General features: G+C 36.9%; 1 protein-coding gene across 1 annotated transcript in view; it reads left to right on the top strand.

Moving 5' to 3' along the window:
- Positions 1-13,652, top strand: part of PTPRQ (protein tyrosine phosphatase, receptor type, Q) — a gene marked incomplete at its 5' end in the record, with an annotated part of 82,006 nt that overhangs the window by 15,983 nt on the left and 52,371 nt on the right. The window contains 6 exons of the mRNA XM_010184168.1: positions 2,615-2,780; positions 3,228-3,518; positions 3,791-4,066; positions 4,856-5,007; positions 6,878-7,019; positions 9,207-9,476. Coding sequence (XP_010182470.1) covers positions 2,615-2,780; positions 3,228-3,518; positions 3,791-4,066; positions 4,856-5,007; positions 6,878-7,019; positions 9,207-9,476 — 1,297 coding nt within the window. The remainder of the gene's footprint in view (positions 1-2,614; positions 2,781-3,227; positions 3,519-3,790; positions 4,067-4,855; positions 5,008-6,877; positions 7,020-9,206; positions 9,477-13,652) is intronic.

The following is a 13,652-nucleotide window of genomic DNA, read 5'->3' as shown; positions in this document are numbered from 1 at the left end:
GATCCTCTAACCCAAAATAGCAGTGCAATACAGTGAACCTAAAGGAGGAAACAGAATGTGGGAAAAAGGTTAACAGTGAAGAACAGCAGCACTGTGTTGTCTGTTTACAACTAATTACAGCTTGATGCCACTGGAAATTTCTGCTGCTTCCTGTGGCAAAGAAGATACTACTTTCTGCTGACACTTTCATGGCCTATGTGTATTGCTTACACTTAGCTGCTTTTAATAATCTGATACTTTGCTATTTCAAAACTTCTTTCATGTATGGATGAAGAAGGGGACAGAAGGAAGAATTTCTTCAGCTGTAGCCAAAAATCCTAAGCTGTTTGCTTTCATCTGCAGCCACAGTTAATTGTAAAACTTCCTATAGTGTTCTATCCCCAGGGTGCAATTAGTGCAAGTTTCATCTTTACTTGGTTTGTACCCACACAGTTCTTCCTGCTCACCCTTACTCTTAATCACGTGTTCATTCTTTTCTAATATTTTGTCATATCAGAAGCTTGAGGTAGTCCCCAGTGATCAGCCTTTGGGCTCCTCTTAGAGCTGTCTCTTAAAACAGTTTTTGTTGAACCACCAAAAAGCCTATTTTTGTAGCTTTCAGGATGGTTCACTGCACACTTAACTGGCAGACAGCTGACTAAATTGTAAAGGTACACTTTTTAAACAAGAGTTGGATTTTCAGCTGTTCATACCAATAAACTCCCATTAAATCCAGAATCAAAACTTGATGTGGTTTGTTTGATATTTTTTTTACCTTGAAAACTGAGAGAATTATTTAAGGTCCTTTTTTGATCTTATTTTAGATATTATTATCATTTACAAATTATTAATAATTACAATATCTAATAGTAGGAGAGTATTAGAATGAGGCTTCTGTATTTTCTTGTCTTTTTTGTAAAGCAGAGCTCTTCCCAGCCTTTCCCAGTTATTTACATGAAGATAGTATGAGCTTCCATCTACGTTTAGAAGGAAGTCATATATTAAGGTGTAATTTCTTAGTGTTTTGCTTGATGTTGACTTAATCTCATCTTTCAGACAAACTTAGCAGTGTGCTTTAAGTCTGTTAATAGGACTAGATACAGAAAATTATGCTGCCAATTTGTGCAGGTTCTGTTCTGCGTTCAAAACAAAAGCTTACATTTTCATTGCCAAACAAACCGCTTACTTATTTATGTTATGTGAGCACTAGTGACTGTAGGCAAAACTAGGACTTCAGATATTGGTACAAAAATCTCAGGCACATGAAAGAGAGTATCACCTCTTGCTTTCTGCAGAAATAAAAGAATTTTGCCTGTTCAAAAAAATTGGTGTAGTGTTACCTTAGATATATAAATTGATACTTATTGGTAACAGACATCAATGTTGTATACTGAACTATCAGTTAGTACAGTACTGACTCAACTGTTTGGTAGAGAGTATCACAGTGACTTCTTCAGTAGAAGCTTTCCTCAAGAAATGTAACACATTTTTTAAACATGCAGTTTTAGTATGCCTGTGTTTGTATGTGGAATTTCTGAATTTAAATATGCAAATATTACAGTCACCTTCCTTCTGTTTTAGTAAGTCTACTATCACAGCCTCTGTTTTTTTAGGAAAACATTTAATTTAAAGTTAGCTTTGATTTTAAGGAGGCAGAGGGTGTGAATAAGATGTGACACCAAAAATAGTGGACAGGCCAAACTGGAATGTGTACTGGGCAATTCATCAGGAGGTTGAGCAAAATCCATCTCACCATGAAAACACTGCTATGTAAAAAAATTAGGAGGACTTCTTTGGTCCTAAGACGTACTGCCCATGCCATCTGCTCAACAAGGCAATGTGGCTGCTGGAGAGGAATGATAGTGACTCTGAATCTGGAGCAAAGCTTTCACTTCCTACCCAGTGTTGGAGCTGAATATGCTTATGGGGTACAAGACTTCTTGACAGCTTTCAAATCATGAACCAAACTGCTTTGGATCATCTAAGTCAGGTTCCCTTAAAACAGTGAATGATTTGACACATTTACTTATGTGGTGGATCTGACCTTACGTAAATAATCTGATTTATATTTTTTTCTTTTCAGTTTTCAAAATGGTTCATTCCAAGCAGGAATTGCCTCCTCCAAGGGGCTGATCTAGAGCACTAACCTATTGCTACAGTCACAGCTTTAGTGGAATTTTTTATATAGTTCAAAAGAAAGTGGGACTTGGTTCTGGTGAAATCCTTTTGTTAACAAGTAACTGCACAAAGAAAATAAATTCTGTCAGTTCCTTCAGTTCAATGCAATCCACTGGGTACAGATGTTTGCTTTAGAAATAATGGTGCATTTTTAATGGAAAGGATGGCTAACAAAAGGAACATTTTATCAAGTGGTGCCATGACATCTGTGCCGCTAGAAGTTTTAAATTCAAAATCAGACAATTTTCTGTAATATTTTTTTAAAAAGAACTACAATAAATTACTTGAGTATTTCAGTAGAAAACATGGCTCATTAGGAGTCAAAGTGTAGGTTTATGTCTCCTGAACACTATGGTGAATCATATCTGTTGGTTGTCGTGATGGCATAATGGAAAGCTAGAAAGATAAATCGATGAATAAATAACATTTTCAATGTCAACATTTTTATTCTCTTTAGAATTTCACAAGTTATGGTAACGACAGCGATGTCAGTGTGCCTCAATCTGCAGTTCTGGGGGACTTGGCAAAATACAGCCATTATACTTTATGGTTAACTGCAAGCACATCTTTTGGAGATGGAAACAAAACCAGTGAAATAATAGACGTGTATACAGATCAGGACAGTAAGTTAATAACTCTTTAATGCTCAGTGTATATCAGTGGCTCCATTTATGAAATATTCTCTAACTTTAAAATTATTTTATGTTATTATGGCAAAGTTAAAAATTCAGTAAGTGCTGTTTTCAACAGTGCAGTATTTTTCTTTGCGAGGAAGACATTGTGATCCAAGTCTTTGCTTTTTGACAGTAAGAACATAGTTCACAAGCTTCTTTTTTGGATACAAGCAGGACTCTTTTTTAAAAAAAATTGAACATAGACAGTTATTCATATATGCCTTCAAAATATTTTGCTTTTGATAGTGAAAAATAAATAATTTTTTTAAAGTTGTACAAAATACTAGAAATGTAGTTTACAGACTAATCATACTTTGGGCATTTAATTCTGTTTTGATTTTGAATGCTTTATTACTGTAATCCATGCATTTGTTTTTTGCTTATTATCTCTCATAGTCCCAGATGGTTCTGTTGAAAATCTGGTCTATCAAAACATTTCCTCATCTTCTGTAAATGTAAGCTGGCTTCCACCATCCCAGCCAAATGGCTTAGTCTTCTTTCATGTTTCTCTAAGTTTATTGCACCTGGGAACCAGTAAGATATTGTCTTTCCTTACTTATAACACAAGCATCATTTTTGACAATCTGGAGAAATACACTGATTACAATCTGAAAATCACACCAGCCACTGAAAAAGGATCTTCTGAACAGCATTCTCTGAGTCTGCATATAAGAACTGATGAAGATGGTAAGATAAGTGTATTTTATTCATTCCTAATGAAGTGAAAAAAAAACACAAATAGCTTTCTAAAAAAAAAAATTGTATTTATTTTCCTCAGGTTACTTAAAGCTTTTTTGTTATACAGTGAGACAACTGCTACATATTTCTGTGTTGAGACCACAAAATAGAATTTTCCATTTAGAGCACAACTTTAACTGATAGGTAAAAGACATTTTTCATTGTAACTCACATTCTTCTGAGATTATCCTTGTTTTTCTCTTTCTTATTTCTTCACATAGTCCCAGAATCAGCACCTATAATCAAAACATTTTCAAATCTGTCAACTACCTCAGTTATGCTTTCCTGGGATCCTCCTGTTAAGCCAAGTGGTATTATAATAAGTTATGATTTAAATTTACTTGGGCCAGAAAGGAATAACTCATTCTCTACCACCAATAATTTTATCATCTTGGAAGACCTTCTGCCATTCACATTATACAGCATTTATGCAGCCTCAAGAACAATAAAAGGACCTGGTCCATCAGCTGTGCTTCACTTCTACACAGATGAGTCAGGTGAGGAAATTCAATCCTAACCAACTTTGAAATATTTGCCCTATGGTATTGCATCCATCTCAGATCTGAACATCAGACCTGGAGGAGTTGAGATGATGGATTTATTTTCTCTTGGTCTGCGAGTGAAGAGCTTTCAGAAGAAGGAAACACTACAAGCAAAGTCTTTTCTGAGTTCTCCTCCTCTCACAACAGTGTGCAAGAGGAGGTCACATTCTGCATAGCATTACACAAATAACTCCAAGGAGAAATGTATTTTGCCTTTGGAATGTGCTACAGTTTGCCAAGTGTCAGGGATTTTGAAGCAAGCAACAGCACCTTTCTCTTCGTTCCCCCCACTGAAAAATGATAAAACAGGGAAATATTTCTGACACACTCTTACAGGTCTCCTTTACATGGACCTCCTCTCTCCTGCATGGTAAATGACATATCTTGTAAATATCTATTGAGTTCCGATGAATTGTATAATGTAGGAAGCAAAGTGTATCACATTCTAGTAATATTAGTGATACAACTTTTGTTAAATGGCTCAGTTCTGACAATGCTTAAGTGATGAATATATTTATTAGATCTCTAAAAAGATCCCTTGCTGACTAAACATGTATTCCCGATTAATGGAATTTGTTTCATAACAAAAAGAAAAAAAAAGATAAAAATAGCAATGAAGTACTATTTTACTGAGTTCAGATATAAATGGTAACAAATGTATCTCTGTTCTCCTGCCTCTCCAAAGTGTTTGGTTTTGCCTGGATTATTTGTAATTTGGAACTCAAAAGCATTTCTCTTTTGCAGTGCCATTAGCTCCACCTCAGAATTTGACCATTACCAACTACACTGCAGATTCTGTGTGGCTAAAATGGGATCCAAGTCCTCAGCCAAATGGTGTTATTATGTTATATAATTTTAAGATTTATAAAAACAACACTGAAACACTATTTTATCAGGTATGTTCATAATTAATAGTGTTTAATATTTTTTGGCAGATAAATACATTTTTCATGCTTTAAGAACAAAATATATTACAAATACTTTAAATGTCTGTTCCTAGAATTATGAAGCTTCTCTAAATTCCTGTTTGTTAAAACAGTTTACTTACCGTCGCACCGTGCCTGTAATTCGATTTTTAAAATTAGAGAGAAAAAAACCTGTTAAGTTTTAATTTGTTTGAGCTTCTAATATTTCATCAGTGGTGATCTTTATTAAACTTTAGTTCATATTTCCGTGTTAAATTGATGTTAGAAAACGACAGAAGTTACTTGTTTTGTGGCTACCTTTGTTTAGCTATTTTGTATCTGCAGACTTTCAAGATTCAAAAAGAAAGATATTCTTAGTCATCTTGAAAAATGGTTAAAAACTATTTAGAGGTTTGCATTTTTTTACTTTTGCAGAATAAGAATAACTGGGGAAAAATAAATAAAGAATAAGAAAAAAATAAATAGATGACATAAAATTATGTTCAAAAAATTAGTGAGGCATTTATATCTGCTTAAATCTGGTTGCTTGGATGGCATCAAGAAATGCGCCATGAACTGTAAAGGCAGCAAGCTGAGGCCAGGATTACATCTCAGGCTTAGAAACTCTATAGTGACTTCTGTTCACCTGAGACACTTGTAAGAGCTGCAGGGAAGCTACATTGCTGCAGTGAGATATGATTTTAAGACCTGCAGTGAGGCATGACTGTGAGGAGCTTAATTATTCCAACTCCCTCAGCAGTACAGTCCTTATTGCAGAGACTTTGCATGCAAGGAAAGTGCTTGTGCTGTTGCAAAGCGTATGCATTGTGGACATCAGTCCCCATGGAGTAGCCCACTGTGCTACCCTTTACTCAGTCTGCTGTTACTCCCCGTTGTGGAATGACGTGCTGGCATCACCTCAGTTTCTTCCAGAATCCTTGGAAGAGGGGGAGCACAGTACACATATGGAAAAAAAACAGTGGTTTCTTTGGAAATGTGCTGCCTTTGGAAGCACATTCTTTGGGTGCTCGTGGAGGCCACCAAAGATTATTCATGTCCATGAGGCATACTCAAACCCAATTGGAATACAGAAACTGGACAGAGCACTTGAACGTGTCTACTATGCCCTTCGTTTCTTCATGTTTTGTAACATTATATGGGCAAGAAATTAGATTTAGGTTGTGGCAGCAGGACAGACAGAGCAATTTATATACAAATATTGTAGTTAGGCGCAATAATTCTCTGAAAACATGGATCCCACAAGATGTTTCACAGATTTTCTTGCTGAAATTCAGCCCTTTCCCTGATGCCATTATAGTCTTCTCAACATTTGCATAAAGTATGTCTTGTATGCTCTTGGAAAAACAGCTACAAGGCACTGGACTGTGTTTTATAGCTTTTTACATAGCTTTTAATCAGTCTGTGTGTCTAGCTCAGGTAAAGTAAAAGAAACAAGAAGCTCTGACCCATGACCTCTTCCACTGCAGAGCTGTAGTAAAGGAGTAAAAAGTGAGAGGAGGTTGATGTGGCAGTGTGGAGGTTACAAGAGTTTTCAGTATTGGTTAAAAACAAGGCATATGTGGGGTTAATCTGTTCTAACAATGCTATGGTAATTATGATACCATCCTTTGACATATTTTCCTCACAAGCCACAGTAAGAGAGGGAGAGGAAAAAGGTAAGGAAGGAAGAATTTGACCCTGCATTCTTTTTTGTTGAGCTCAGGGACTACTTTGAAAGCTACTCAGAGTAGAAGAGGCAAGACTATGGCTCTAAATCTTCCATTCATTTCAGTGGGTTCAAGGTGAGGCCCACAATGTTTATACAGATAAATTGTATAATAATAGTATTTCCTTCCTTAAGAACATTTCAGGTTCAAACCATGAGGCAGTCCTTGTTGGATTAGAACCATTCAGCCCCTATTTTATCAGTGTCTCTGCATTTACCAAGCTTGGAAATGGCAATCAGTTCAGTAATGCTGTCCAGTTTACAACGATGGAATCAGGTTAGATGTGACTTTTTGTAAGCTGCAGTTCTGTCTATGCATATTTTCTTTGTATGGCTGAACAACAGTCTTCCTTTTCTCTCCAAAGAAAACGTAACATAACCCTATCTCATTGTCTTCTGCCTGTTCACATTCCTATTGTACCAGATAGTCTGGGTTTGAAGTTTGCTGTCGGAAGTGTAGAATTAGAAATGCCCTCATCTGAAATGAGAGGCTTATATGGCTACTATAAATCTTTTAATAGCATCACAGATAAAGGGAGGAAAATTAGATAGATATCAGTCTTTGCAGATCAAAGCGATAATTCAGATCCCTGTGAAAATAATTGAAACTTTAGCAGTATCAAAAGCAGCTGGACAAAAGATTGGCAAATGAACTGGAAATTGTATTAAACAAATACAAATTTTTAACATTTTTTAATAATTTATTTTAGGAAGGGAAGCTAGCCACTAATTAAATATCCTAATTTGTTAGGTCTTTTTCTTCCTGACAACTGGGGAAGACTATGCAACATAGCTGGCTTAAGTAATTACGGGCAGTTTTGTCTTGTGCCTTCTACATGTCTTTTGAAGTTGCAGGTTGTTTCAGAATGAGAAATCATATCATGTGAAAGTGTATATTCAGCATTCACTAAAGAGAGCCCAGGAACTCTGTGGGTTTGTGGAACTGGCCTTTGTGAGAAACCGTAGCTCCTTTGCCAGGTCAGAGCCATCCCCAGGCTCATGTACTTTATAGGGTCTGTCAGTTCCAGGGGACTAGCATCGATTAGAGGGCTGTGTCTGGACTCCCAGGTTCCTTTATATCGGCAGCAAAGGGAGCAGACAAGATATCAAAAGATCCCATAGGGTGACTACAGTTTTTCAAGACCACACTTCCAGTGCAATATTCTTTCCAGACCTGATAAAACAGGGGTTCTGGGGAAAATTATGCTGTTTATTGTACCCAGCAGTTACACCACCATGAGTAAAATGGACCATCACTGAGCTGGTTCAGGTTGACTGTTGGGTCCCTGTACCTGGGGGCTATCTTGTCCAAGAGCCATGGCCATCCATCAGTTGTCTCATTTCATCACTGACATTCCGTACTTATGGTACTTTCTTCAAAGTGCTGGAGAGACATTGCCCACAGCAGTGTGGTCTAGTAATTTTACAGCTTTTTCTCAGATAGTTGCATCGTTTCCAACTCAGATTTTGGGCAATTGCTGGATCAGTTCCTCATTGTGTTCATCTAAGGATTCTGTCTCTAGTCTTTTTTAAAAGTGCCAGTTAATCTGCTTTCTTCTGCAGATGCTGTTTTCTTTAGAGAATAATAAAAATTTATTTGAATGTTGAAAAGAAAATTAATAATTTTAAAGAGAATAATTTACCTCTCTGCATTGATAATGAACGTTTCCCTCTGTTTCTGTTAACTCACTGACAGTCTTTTTATTATTTTATGGATTTCTGAACATGTTTCAATAGAGGAAGTAGGTTGGGGCACCCCTCACTTTGTATTCATTTTCTCTTAGCTGGTACAGCCTGCACTGTAGCCCTTTCTGAGGTACTTTAATTTGTTGTTCCATTTTACCAATTGTTCACAGATAATTGCTCTATTTTCGGCATGAGTATTTAAGAACATTTACTATGTTTTATTAAATTTTTGTGGACGTTTAAAAAAGTTTCCAGCAAGAAAGTGGGAAACAGGAAGGTAATAACATTGATATGACAGCTCTGAAACCTGCCCAATGATTTCTGTGCAGGTTGTGCCTCTGCTGAAAGGACAGAGATGTGATACAGTGCCTAAAAGAAACAAAGCTAACATAAATAATGAACGTCTGCTGCTGATACTGCTGTGGAGTATGTATATGAGTTTCACACTATTGTGTGTGTTTTACTACCTGTTGATTAAAAAAAAAATGGCAAAAATACGAGCAGATGTGAAAATAAAATCGGAGCACACAGCTAGGAAAAAGCCAGGAAGATGGCCTCTCTTGCTTCAAGTACCGGTCATGTTCATAGTGGTTAGAAATGAACTATGATACATTTTTGTTCTCTCAATATGTTTCTTTTATAGTATCAATTTCTCTGCTAGTGGAATGTTTGACCCTTGCTATGAAGGCTGGATCTGCTTGTGTGACTATATTGTTCTGTGATTACCATTTTAATTGTGTGAGGAATGTTAATCTTTTGTGCATGTGTATCTTTTCAGTACCAGATGCTGTCCAGAATGTTCACTGTGTTGCAACGAGTTGGCAATCGATCCTAGTGCAGTGGGACCCTCCTGCTTCATCCAATGGTATAATAACTCATTACATCGTAACAGTTGAAGGAAATTCTACAAATTTTTCATCTTATGAGACTTCGCATACTTTTAGAAATCTGCTTTCGAATATTACTTATCAATTTAAAATAAAAGCTGCAACATCTGCTGGTGATGGTGAAGAACAGATTTGCAATGCCAGTACACTTCCAGAAAAAGGTAACAAATTATTCAAGTTAATTTTTTTGTTTAATTCAAATTATGATGATGAAACAAGGAGGCCTGAAACACCTGCTTCAATTCAGGCAGCTAAATCCTTTGTTGTTTAAATTTCATGCAAACAGTGAATGAGAAGGAACAGAGCTTGCTCTTTCTCCTCTTTTAGAGTACACTTGGTAATGAGAATGGAATTAATTGCCATTTAGAAAAGCACAGAGAGAGTACCTTTTCCTGTGTTGAGAACAATAAAGCTGTTCAGAATTTGGGTAATTAAGAAGTGTTTAACTTCTTCAAGCAGACTTTTGTCATAACTCTTGATGAATAGGATTTTTTAACAACTAAGAAAATTGTGAGCTAAATCCAAAGAAGAATGTAGACAGGGTTTTTGGCATTGGAGACAAAAATTGTCACCCAAAATCTATCTTCCTTTCTCTTTCCACGCACACTTCACACTTCAGTCCTGGCTGTGCTTTCATTTGGCACCTGAAACTTCCTTCTGCACTTGGAGACAAAATTATGTGCAAAATACAGCATTGCTTCTGTGTAAATAGCTATTTGCCCAGCTTATAAACTGGAAGTGCAGATGAGCTCAATGCCTAGTCTGGGAATTAAACGGCTGTTTCAGTTCTCTTCCCCAGTTAGGGATGCTTTCTACTCTTGGAATATTTATCCTGTTTTTTTCTTCTTCAGTGATAGTTCAGTATAACAATGAAAAGTAATGTTCAGCAAGTAGGATCTAGAACAAGACTTCACCTTCCCACTGAATTACAGGAGCAACTACCGCATTTAGTTCCTATTGATGTTTCCTCTTCAGTGATGTCCATTTATGCAGTGGAGTTGAGGAGGTCTTTAATTCAGAACAGCCGGATCATTAGGAAACTGAAGGAGGGGATGGGGAGGGCACAATTGTATCCCCTGGTGTTTAGGAACCAAACCTAACTTTCATAATACTTTAATTACTAAGTTACTGAAGAATTTAAAAGGTGAGTGGCAGCACTCATTCACGTATATATTTCAGCTGAAAGAGTGAGTTCTGCTCAGTTCTGTTGAAGAATAGATAAAGGAGTTCTGGATGACAAGTGGAGGGGGGCAGCTCTAATATGGACACTTGAATCAGACAATTAAACATGGAGGAGATCAGATTTACTCTTATGCTTGGACTTCCTGATCAGCATGCACCTCTTTAGGTTCAGCCTTTGGATCCCTCCTATTCACAAAGCCTTAGTGCCCCACTCTGTGCTTTAATCTCCATGCTTCTTAAAATTAGACTTGCGGATGTGCATGTCTGAATGAATCTAGACCACGGCTGTATCATTGGCTGAACTACTGCTGCTTTGGTTCCAGATCAAATAGCTGAGCTCCAAATGAGGACAAGCAAACAGCCCCTTGCTGGCGTAATGCAGCCAACATTGTGAAAATAACCAGGGTTGTACTGTGATGACTGCCCCTCCTCGTAATAAAATCCATCCCACTAGAGCCTGACCACAGCATCCCTATTTGAACAATGAGGTGGCACATTCATACCTGTTTCTGGTAAAAATGTTATCTCTAAATTGGTTTCCTCATCAAAAACAGACCCTCTACAAATTCTGACATTTTCTGATCCCTTCTGGTCCTCTCCTGTCTGGCTCCTTGGTAGTTTAAAACTTCTGCCTGGGTCATCAGCCCTCTTGATGGCTCAGAAACTTGTGTCCATCAGCAGGGTTTGAAATCCGCTTTTGAAGGAAGCATTGTTTAAATATTAGAGATGAGCGTACTCTGATTAAAACTGGATTTCTCTAAAACACAAAGGTCTTATAGGAGGCATATTATCATGTGGTACCGAGAAGACCAGGAGGCTTCCTAGGCACCTCACTTCTGGGAAAGTTTGTTGTTGGGATTTCTGAGAAATTTGGGGTTGGCTATTAATTAGTGCTTGAGGAAAGCCTGGAGAGGCTGTGGATGTGGTATTAAGCCTGGGCTTGAGACACTGCTAGTCTGTTGTGGTCTATGTTACATAGAGTTGTACTAACAGGAGGAAAAAAGTACTTTATTTTGCAACAACATGTGACTTATGTGTCTTATCACTGGGAGTTTTCCTAAGTGAAGGATTTATACTACAATACATGTATTTTTTGCCACATATGCTGCACAGACCCTTTCTTGCTGTTTTAACATTGGCTTACGTGTTGTTGCTTAGTCATATTTACAACAAACCAGTTATTATTAGGACATCTCCTTAACTCTGTGTTTGCATGAATTGTTTTGTGGTGACTGGGTACTAGGAATTGGAGATTCATGGTTCGGAATGGAAACAGTTTTAAAGCTGTTGTCAGCTTCTTATTTATGGTGGTCTAAGATTAGTCACAGAATATGTAGCCAGCACTGAGTCACTGACAATGCATTTATTTCTGACATAAGGTGAAATCGAATTTGGCTCAGTGTCTCACTGCATAGTGTTTGACCTTTACATTCTGAGCAAGATTATTTGCCTTTTTTCAGGTAGATTTGTTCGTATCTGGGTACAATTAAACATGAATCATGAAGATTAAATTTATGAGGAGATTAGTAGTGCTTTGTGTCTAATCTAGCTTCATTGTCATGGTAAACCAATTCTGCTGGACTGCAGTATGTTATAAAAATTGTCGACATTGTAGCAGTAATATTACTTTGTGTTTAAATATATTATACAGGGGATGAAAGATAATATAGCAAGTACACATGCATAAATGAGTTAGGATTTTATGACTGAATAGCTATCCTTAGATTATTTTCAAGAAAATGCACATATTAAAATGAAATTTAATTGAGATTTACTGAGCTTTTAGAAGGGAGAAAGAGCCATCAAATGGTAGGAAACTTCTCTAAAAGGCACACTGAAGCTGTGAAGATTCAGTTAACTCACAAGTCTGGAACAAGTGTAATAGTCATTCAGTTAAGAATGAAAAGAAAACAATTTAAAAAACACTTGAGGGATTCAAAGCGTGAGAATCAAAAGGAAACTGTGGCTGATTTCATTTTATTTAAATTTAATTTTTCTTCATAGACTTTATCCTTCCCTGAAAATATTAATCATGTTGATTATAGTTTTAAGACATGCAGAGTAGTTTTTCTATTCTTACTGCTAGTCCTACTTCATGTAACTGTACACAGAGTCTTGGAACGCGTTGAGGCCCCCATTGTACTGCAGTGACAGTCTCCACCATTTGTTTTCTACTAAACAGAGATTCGTTCAGAACTTATGTTTAAAAAAAATATGGCTAGGAATTTGTCCAGGAAACATTTTTTTAATTTAATCTCTGTGTAATTTTGCTGGCCAATACTAGCTTTTAGCTACACACAGAAGTATGCCCTATGCATGAAGGAGAGCAGTGCCTAAAAAGACTGGTAATGGAAAAGTTTCTTAGGTCTTTTGGTGTGGAGATGGCAAATTACTATAATCTGTTACTTGTGCACAAGCTGTCTGTACTCTATGCACAGGGGAACATTTAAAGTTTCTGGGTTTGTACCTCCAGGATGGAGGTGCCCAATGGAAAATGTAGGCCTTTTATTCATCCAGACCTGTGCACAAAATGTAGCATGGGCTTAAAGCCTTCTTCATATCCAATGAAATTCTCCGTTTCCTTTACCATAAATCTATTTCTTAGGATGTGGCAGCTCTATGAGTTGGAGTTTCATGAATTTCCTCATTAACTTGTGAAGAGAACTACAGATGCAGTGGAAGAAGTATTTAAGTCCATACCCTAAAGCGGTCCTTAGGACCTGAAGCATGATGTGCAGTCCAGTGTGTTGGCCTGGTTATCAGGAATCAACCTACTGCAGAGCCACAGCATTGGAAGTGGAAGAGCTTCGGTCTAATTGTCATGACTGCAGATAAGAGCAGTCTGTTTCACATCTTCAATCAATGCAAGTTCATATTTCCAGACTGTATTAAAGTAAAAGCATTCAGAAATTGCAGAGTGAATTATGACTAACAATCTTGGAAACACTTCTTTCCAAGATAACTGAAATGGATTTTTTAAAATCAAATTTCTATTTTCTTAATGTAATGTGAATTTTTTTATATATATCTTCTGATTATTTGGTATGTCCAAATGTCAGTTAGTAGCTTTGATGTTTATGGCAAATCTTCACTAGACAAATGCAATGTTTACTTTGTTGCTGCCAGTGAAATTGCATTGATGTTATTTTTATAAG

Source organism: Mesitornis unicolor, unplaced genomic scaffold (genome assembly GCF_000695765.1).
Source record: "Mesitornis unicolor isolate BGI_N332 unplaced genomic scaffold, ASM69576v1 scaffold9145, whole genome shotgun sequence".
In the NCBI taxonomy this organism is placed as follows: Eukaryota; Metazoa; Chordata; class Aves; order Mesitornithiformes; family Mesitornithidae; genus Mesitornis; species Mesitornis unicolor.
This window is presented reverse-complemented; position numbering and strand designations above follow the sequence as displayed.